Source organism: Chiloscyllium plagiosum, chromosome 26 (assembly GCF_004010195.1).
Source record: "Chiloscyllium plagiosum isolate BGI_BamShark_2017 chromosome 26, ASM401019v2, whole genome shotgun sequence".
NCBI lineage: Eukaryota > Metazoa > Chordata > Chondrichthyes > Orectolobiformes > Hemiscylliidae > Chiloscyllium > Chiloscyllium plagiosum.
The window spans coordinates 37,114,385-37,123,828 of record NC_057735.1 but is presented as its reverse complement, the minus strand read 5'-3'; the positions used below and the strand labels follow the sequence as shown (position 1 = coordinate 37,123,828).

The window sequence follows — 9,444 nt, the reverse complement described above, 5'->3', positions numbered from 1 at the left end:
CCATACCCACCCCGGCCTATCACCCTCACCTTAACCTCCTTCCACCTATCGCATTTCCAACGCCCCTCCCCCCTACTTTTTATCTTAGCCTGCAGGACACACTTTCCTTATTCCTGAAGAAGGGCTCATGCCCGAAACGTCGATTCTCCTGCTCCTTGGATGCTGCCTGACTTGCTGCGTTTTTCAAGCAACACATTTTCAGCATACCATGATGGTATACAATAAACCAATTGATCATTGAACCAGATGACGAAATTCAATACCTGGGGCATTCATGGACTGAAACGTTTTTAAATAGGGGCCAAAAACACATTTAAAATAGTCGCAGGCATCACCTGATCCAGATACCTTGGCCAAGTCTCACAAAACCAATACCAACTAAATGAAAGTAAGCCATAGCTGAAATTAACAGTTTTCTCCAAAGAGGTTGGAAAAAAAAAAAGAAGGCTCCTCACACCCCACTGGATCTCCTGCATCTCCTAATGCATTTATACCATGATGAGAAATGGAACTTCGGACTACAGTTATCAGCTCTGACATCAAAATACGAGCAGATGGTAGACTGGTTAGCAAGGTTAGATCACGCAGAATAGAGGGAGAGCTAGCCATTTGGATACAGAACTGGCTCAAAGGTAGAAGACAGAGGGTGGTGGTCGAGGGTTGCTTTTCAGACAGAAGACCTATGACCAGTGGTGTGCCACATGGATTGGTTTTGGGTCCATTGCTTTTCATCACTTATATAAATGATTTGGATGTGAACATAGGAAGTATAGTTAGTAAGTTTACAGAAGACACCAAAACTGAAGGTATAGTGGACAGCGAAGTAGTACAACGGGATCTTGATCAAATGTGTCAATGGCTGGCAGATCGAGTTTAATTTAGATAAATGCGAGGTGGTGCATTTTGGAAAAGCAAACCAGGGCAGGACTTATACACTTAATTGTAAGGTCCTGGGGAATGTTGCTGAACGAAGAGACCTTGGAGTGCAGGTTCATAGTTCTTTTGAAAGTGCAGTCGCAGGTAGGTAGGATAGCGAAGGAGGAATTGGGTATGCTTACCTTTATTAGTCAGAGCATTGATTATAGGAATTGAGACATCATGTTGGAGCTGTATAGGACACTGTTTAGGCCACTATTGGAATACTGCATGCAGTTCCAGTCTACATGCTGTGGGAAGGATGTTGTGAAATCTGAAAGGGTTCAGAAAAGATCTACAAGGTGTCGCCAGGATTGGAAGATTTCAGCTATATGCAGAGGCTGAATAGGTTGGGGCTATTTTCCCTGGAGCTTTGGAGGCTGAGGGGTGACCTCAGAGGTTTATATGGACAGGGTGAATAGACAAGGTCTTTTCTCTGGGCTGTGGGCATCCAAAACTAGAGGGTACAAGCTTAAGGTGACAGGTGAAAGATTTAAAAGGGACCCAAAGGGCAACATATGTATGGAACGAGCTACCAGAAGAAGTGGAGGCTGGTACAATTACAACATTTAAAAAGCATCTTGGATGGGTATATGAATAAGAGGAGTTTGGAGAGATATGGGCCAAACGCTGGCAAATGGGACGAGATTAACTTAGGATATCTGGTCCACATGGACAAGTTGGACTGAAGAGTCTGTTTCCGTGCTATACATCTCTATGATAGAAGAACATACAGCCAGTTGATATTGCTGGGGCTTCTGTGGTAGATTAGGGGAGATGAAACTAAAAATGCAGACCCAAATATAGGTTGAAAACTCTCTCTATGTCCCTCAAGATGAAAAGTTTCCACAGAAAGAAGAGATGAAGCAACAGGTAGCTGGGTATTTTAAAAATAAGTGCAACTTTACTATAGCTGATGATCCAACAAGCTAACTAACCAACTGTGGTCTCAGGTTAAACTGATGCCTCAAGGACATCAAAAGGATTAGCTTCCTTTGTTCTGAAAACTATCCCCTTTTAATGTTGGATGAGAGAGACTGACAGAGCAGGCTGACGTGACTGCCCAAAGCTTTAAGCTCTACTTTCTACCGCTATTATTGAGTTTCAAGAGAACAAAATTGCTCTTTCTTTTACTCAAGAAATGCCATGTAATTGGCTGTCTTGCTTATATTGAAAATGATTAACCATATTTTAGTGGAGAAAGGTGTAGCTGTTTGTTAAAACCAGCTGGGAGGTTGAAAAGAATGTCTTTTATTTACCCTTCCTCTGGTTTAGCTCTCTACTCACTGGCCTCTGAAGATATCAGGTGGAGTGATAATGTGCATCCTCCTACTGTTCTTAGTGAGCAGGTTGAGGTGATGTGATCCATAGTTCAGGATTCTCAGCCATAATTTGCACTGGAGGCTGATTCTCAACTTTCACTTCTGGTGTGAGTGGCCACATTGTCTCTGGTCAGTGGACATTTGCTGGAGTGCTATCCTCTACCTTTTAGGGAGCTTTCCGTGAATGAGGAGAGGGTTTTTTTTGTTTATACACACTGCAGATGGCTCACAATGCTCTCTTCCAGGAAATTGCATCGAATATTAGCTGCTGTTTAGCAGATTGGTCAGTGTGATTTGAAGTACTTTCCTGATGGATTTCTTCAAAACTTCATGAATGGAAAGTGTAGAAACCACTCACAAACGAAGTGGCTGGAGCATCCCTTTCCCCTTTCTCTTGGCAGCAGTTAGCCACTGGCCCAAGGTCTATGTGTGGCTGTGAACCTGTCCTGCATTCTGCAGAACAGAGAAGGGCCACTATTAGAATACACAAAGTTCTGGCTGTGCTCTGTATCAGTTATAGCCTCGATATTATTGTTATCTGTGTATCAGATAAATAATCTTAAGTCGAGCCTTTGTGCCTTTTACATTGGATCTTCGCCTGAGACTTGCATAAATTTTGATTTTCAACGGCAGCATAAATTACTCCACCAACAGAATGCGCAATTCAGGAATAGAATATGTAAATGTAGGGGAATGGGTCTGGGTGGGCTGCTCTTCGGAGGGTCGGTGTGGACTTGTTGGGCCGAAGGGCCTGTTTCAACACTAAGTAATCTAATCTAATAGTTTGACCAAAAAATCTGATGAAATCATTTAAGTAACAGAATTCATTCGAGGCTTATTGTGTATTTAAATATTTGTAAACATACATATATTGTAAAGGTAAAGTCACCATCATCTCAGAGAATCATAGGGCTGCTCTCTACTAGACAGTGGAGACTGGTAATGGTTTAACCCAAGGGTCACTGCATCTTAGATGCCAAGTGAGGTTGAGGACACACAAGTTCCATGGGAATGTCAACTGGTGCAGAAATTGAACCCACACTGTTGGCATCACCTGCGTCACAAACCAGCCGTTCAGCCGACTGTCATTTGAGATAAGCCAATACGACATTGCCCTTATTCATTTGATAATACAGAACTTGAGTTTGCCATAAAAAAAGACATCTTGACAAAGTGTTTCATCTTGCACTCAATCAGGATAATTTGCAAGAATACCAATGTAAAGGGAAAACAACTTTTTCATTGTAGGAGAGAAGAGTACTGACTGACTCAAAAGAGACCTTGATTGAGAGAGACATTATCATGTAGAATTTATCAGTTAGATGACTGACAGTTAATTGCCTTGCTTGGTTTAATTTCTAAACCAAACAAGTTGACTATGATTGGTTTTGGAATTGCTCTGAAAAACGTACCAAAGAATAGCTGTCACCTATTTTTCTGGGTTGAAGCATCGTGTACATATATTTCTGCTTGCAAAGAACAAGGCCCCATGTATTAATTTTTGTAGTTTCCAGTATGTGCATATGCTCCACAATGTCAACTTGGCTAATAATCCTAAATTGATTGTCAGCATTTATTTCTCACTGTATATCACACAAACCCATAAACGGACCCAAGGCCATCACTTTTGTTGCTGAGAAGTGTCCCACCTACCTCACATTATCCTGAAAGTAAACATTTGATGAGACTAACTGCTTCACACTGCTATAGGTAGTAACAAATAATGTTCATCACTAACCAGATGTTTCAATAAACATGTGGACTATATGGAAGCGTAAGACATCTCCAAGTTGGGTAGAAACACAAATTTCTTTTTTTGGGTCAGTGCAAAATTATTCACAATAAAATGGAATTTTTAAATGTAAGTTTTGTTAATTTGAAACTCCAATTACAGTTCAGACAATAGGTCTGGCTTTAGGAGACTTTAGACCAAGATTATTAACCCTTAAATGCAATTTCTTCATCTTACAGCTAACACATACACGTGAAAAACGTCAAAGAAAATGCTTTTCTCTTACTCTTTTTCAGTAAAGGATAACCTGCTAAATATTGATAGGTGACATTAATAGGTGCAGAAAAGTTTATCAGCTCCCTGAAGTTCTGCACATTCCTCTCTGAATACAACTGCTGGACAGCTATTTCTTTGGCCAATCTCTTTTCTTCTTCTTCCTGAAAGACAAATGTAAACAACTGTAAATTGCATCACCAATAAGAAATCATATAATCATCAAAGACATATCTTTCAGTAATCCCTGCTTTACATGTCCAGCTAGCAAGCTCAGCACTTTCACACATCCTGAGTGCAAAAACTCCTTACAGTATGGGGTGCTCAACATGGACAAGTAAACCATCTTGCTCTTTATTAAAAAGATGCAGAAATATTTATTTTATGTAAGGTGGCGGCGTCATGGTTGAAACCACTAAAATACCATATCTGCAAGAACTCCCTTTGTTACAGTCATATTTTAATGTAAGATGATAGAGATTTCTCCCCACCACCCAGTGTTTGTAAATGCTTGCTTTTCATTTACAAAGTACTCACATTTTAGAGATTTCAAAATGCCATTATGAAGAGATATAGGTGAGGACATGGTATTGGGTTTGCTGTAATTTATATTCAAAATAGAGTTATTGAGGTAAATGTTGATCTCAATGGATTCAATTTGTAGAATAGCATGGCTGAGTTTGTGGAAAGTGGTTAGAATATTTCAATGATCATTCACACCCATTCTGATGGAGTTAGTTCAATTGATTTGTACTCAATGGTGCAGTTACCATGACAACCTAATGAATTCCTCCTATGGTGATAATTTTAAAAACTATAGAAGACAACCATTGTTCAGATTCAGTCTTGGTTTAATAATGGCGATGTGAAGGGGAGATATGGGGCTCCGAGCTGAGTTTTAAAATACAGTAATATTTAAAGTGAACGTTGTTTCTACTGTACTGGAAAGTTTTGTTGTTTATTGCAGTCGGTCAAAGTGTTAAGGGAAAGGAAGTGTGGAATTGCTATTTTAATTCAGGGATAAGCATACTACAAAATAAACCAGTTGCTTGAGTTCCTATTAAATTCATTTTATTTGAGTGTAGGGATGGCACTCAGTGGCTCAGTGTTTAGTACTGCTGCCTCAAAGCATCGGGGCCCAGTTTCAATTCCAGGTCTGTGTGGAGTCTGTACATTCTCCCCATGTCTGTGGGGTTTCCTCCCATAGTCCAAAGGTGTGCAGGTTAGGTGGATTGGCCATGCTAAATTGCCCAGGGATGTGTAGGCTGGGTGGATTAGCAATGGAAATGCGGGTTACAGAGATAAGGTGAATTCTCCTTGGAGGGTCGGTGTATACTAGATGGGCCGAATGGCCTGCGTTCACACTCTAAGGATTCTTTGATTCTATGTTCATCAGTCCTGCCGAATGAAAGATTTGAGAAATATTTGAATGGGTCCTGTATATTCATGGAACAGATTGATATTGTCACATGTCTTGGGTTACACTAATTCTGGGTTAATATGGGCAGTGAGAATTAGGGACAGAGCACAGCAGCTTCTCACAGGATTAACCTGCACTAGTGAACCTACAAGAATATCTGTGGCCCACTCAATATTTACAACAGGCCCCTTGTATTCTTGAACTATTTCATGTCCAATTTACCAGTGTCGAAGAGTAACAAATGGCAGCCAATGTACAAACAGCATGGTTCTTTGACCAGAAAATGAGACTAATATGTTGCATACACACACACTGAAATGCTCAATACCAGCCAGGACAAAGCAGCCCACTTCAGTGAGTTTCACGTTCCATAAATATAAACAAGACCAATGGCAAATTGATGTTTTTTCTTAATAGTGGTGGCTGAATGAAAAAACAATATTATAGATTTTTGGCAACCACCTGAACAAGAATAACATAGAACATTCCAGCGCAGTACAGGCCCTTTGGCCCTAGATGTTGCGCCAACCTGTGAAACCTTTCTGAAGCCCATCTAACCTACACTATTCCCTTTTCATCCATATGTCTATTCATTTAAATGCCCTGACAGTTGGCAAGTCTACTACTGTTGCCAGGCAAGCCGTTCCATGCCCCTACTACACACTGAGTGAAGAAACTACCTCTGACATCTATCCTATATCTATCAACCCTCAATTTAAAGCAATGTCCCTTCATGCTAGCCCTCACCATCCGAGAAAAAAAAGACTCTCACTGCCCTCCCTATCTAACCCTCTGATTATCTTAGGTCTCAATCAAGTCACCTATCAAACACATTCTCTCTAACGAAAACAACCTCTCAACCACATTCTCTCTAATGAAAACAGCCTTCAGTCCCTCGGCCTTTCCTAGTAAGACCTCCCCTCCATACCAGGCAACATCCTATGAGGAACCCTTTCCAAAGCTTCCACATCTTACCTATAATGTGGTGACCAGAACTGTACGCAATACTCCAACTGCGGCCGCACCAGAGTTTTGAAGTTTAGCTTTACATCTGAAAGATGATACCTCCGACAATGCCACACCCTCTTAGCAATGCATTGAAATTCCAGGCTAGGTTATGAGCCCAGATTCCGGATTCTGTCTTCATCCATGAACAAAATGTTATATCTGACTCGTTATCATATTTGACTCACTCACCTGGAAAGTGTGGCAAAGTACTACAAAAATGAGTAGCTTATAAATGTCCCTCCTGTATAGAGAGTAGAATTCATTCATCGATGGCTGAGTTACAGACTTGGAGTTCCCCTTAAATGAAAAGACTTAAAAGAAACATCTCTAACATTCTGCGGGTTCCAGATCAGAAAGTGAACTGGATCAAACCGGAGTACTCTGGCTGCAATAACAAGTCAGAGGCTGGGAATTCTATGATAAGGAACTTACCGTATGACTTCCCAAAGCCTGATCACCATCTACAAGATACTGGTCAGGAGTTTGATGGAATATTCTCCACTTGTCTGGATGGGCGAAACTCCAACACTCAAAAAGCTTGACACCATCCAGAACAAAACTAAAAAATGTTTTGCTGGAAAAGCACAGCAGGTCAGGCAGCATCCAAGGAGCAGGAGAATCGACGTTTCGGACATAAGCCCTTCTTCAGGAATCCTCAACACTCTTACATACCTGCAAAGGACCTCTACTGTTCTTCATCCACAGAAGAATTCATACACTAAACAAACAGTTCTTCCTCGCCATATCGGAAATTAAAGACAGTAAGTACCAATTTTTCAGCTCTGATCTCCAGCATCTGCAGTCCTCACTTTCTCCCACCATCCAGAACAAAAGAGCCTATTTGATTCTCACCCCATCCGCCATATTCCCTCCCTCCACCACTACCACTGTGGCAGTACTGCATGCCATCTACAAGAAATACCGTAGTAATTCATCAAGGCTCCTTCAACAGCACCTCTCAAACTCGCAACTTCTACCATCTCAAAGCAAGAGGCAACAGATGTTTGGGAACACTACTACATGTAAAGTCCTCTCCAAAACCCCCACGGAACTACATCACTATTCAATGTCAGAAACCTGGAATTCCCTCCCCAATAGCACAGCAGTGCACACATACCACATGAACTGCAGCTGTTCAAAACAAGGTCGGCATGTGGTTGGCACTTCTATCTCCGAGCACCAAGGTCCCAGGTTCAATTCCAGCCTCAGGTGACTGCCTGTGTGGAGTTTGCACATTCTCTCCACGTTTGCGGGGGTTTCCTCCCACAGTCCAAAGGTGTGCAGGTCAGGTGAATTGGCCACGCTAAATTGCCCATAGTGTTAGGTCTCCCATCCACAGCTTCCAACCTCAGTCCGGGAATCCCTCACTGCCCGGTTCTACATCCTTCCCAAGATCTACAAGCCTGACCACCCTGGCCGACCCATTGTCTCAGCATGCTCCTGCCCCACTGAACTCATCTCTACCTACCTCGACACTGTCCTATCCCCCCTAGTCCAGGAACTCCCCACATACGTTCAAGACACCACCCACGCCCTCCACCTCCTCCAAGACTTTCATTTCCCCGGCCCCCAACATCTCATTTTCACCATGGATATCCAATCCCTCTACACCTCCATCCGCCATGACCAGGGCCTCCAAGCCCTCCGTTTCTTCCTCTCCCGATGTCCCCAACAGTATCCTTCCACCGACACTCTCATTCGTTTGACCGAACTGGTCCTCACCCTTAACAATTTCTTCTTCGAATCCTCCCACTTCCTCCAGACCAAAGGGGTAGCCATGGACACCCATATGAGCTCCAGCGATGCCTGTCTCTTTGTTGTTCATGTAGAACAGTCGATCTGCGTAATTACACCAGCACCACTCCCCACCTCTTCCTCCGCGACATTGATGACTGCATTGGCGCCACCTCGTGCTCCCGCGAGGAGGTTGAGCAATTCATCAACTTCACCAACACATTCCACCCTGACCTTAAATTTACCTGGACCATCTTGGATACCTCCCTCCCCTTCCTGGACCTCTCCATCTCCATTAATGACGACTGACTTGACACTGACACCTTCTACAAACCCACCGACTCCCACAGCTACCTGGATTACACCTCTTCCCACCCTACCTCTTGCAAAAATGCCATCCCGTATTCCCAATTCCTCCGCCTCCGCCGTATCTGCTCCCAGGAGGAGCGGTTCCACCATAGAACACACCAGATGGCCTCCTTCTTTAAAGACCGCAATTTCCCTTCCCACGTGGTCAAAGATGCCCTCCAACGCATCTCATCCACATCCCGCACCCCCGCCCTCAGACCCAACCCCTCCAACCGCAACAAGGACAGAACGCCCCTGGTGCCCACCTTCCACCCTACCAACCTTCGCATAAACCAAATCATCCGCCAACATTTCCGCCACCTCCAAACAGACACCACCACCAGGGATATATTTCCCTCCCCACACCTTTCCGTCTATCGCAAAGATCGTTCCCTCCGTGACTACCTGGTCAGGTCCACGCCCCCCTACGACCCACCCTCCCATCCTGGCACTTTCCCCTGCCACCGCAGGAACTGTAAAACCTGCGCCCACACCTCCTCCCTCACCTCCATCCAAGGCCCCAAAGGAGCTTTCCACATCCATCAAAGTTTTACCTGCAAATCCACTAATATCATTTATTGTATCCGATGCTCCTGATGAGGTCTCCTCTACATTGGGGAGACTGGGCGCCTCCAAGCAGAGCGCTTTAGGGAACATCTCCGAGACACCCGCAACAATCAACCAAATCGCCC

At 43.4% G+C, this 9,444-nt stretch overlaps 1 protein-coding gene across 8 annotated transcripts in view; it reads right to left on the bottom strand.

The window, feature by feature from the left end:
- LOC122563251 (alpha-1,3-mannosyl-glycoprotein 4-beta-N-acetylglucosaminyltransferase C-like) overlaps nucleotides 1-9,444 on the bottom strand; it is a 168,500-nt gene that overhangs the window by 2,831 nt on the left and 156,225 nt on the right. For all 8 annotated transcript variants that reach the window (XM_043716885.1, XM_043716882.1, XM_043716881.1 and 5 more), the window contains one exon: nucleotides 4,256-4,406. In XM_043716885.1, the coding sequence (XP_043572820.1) occupies nucleotides 4,256-4,406 (151 nt within the window). The remainder of the gene's footprint in view (nucleotides 1-4,255; nucleotides 4,407-9,444) is intronic.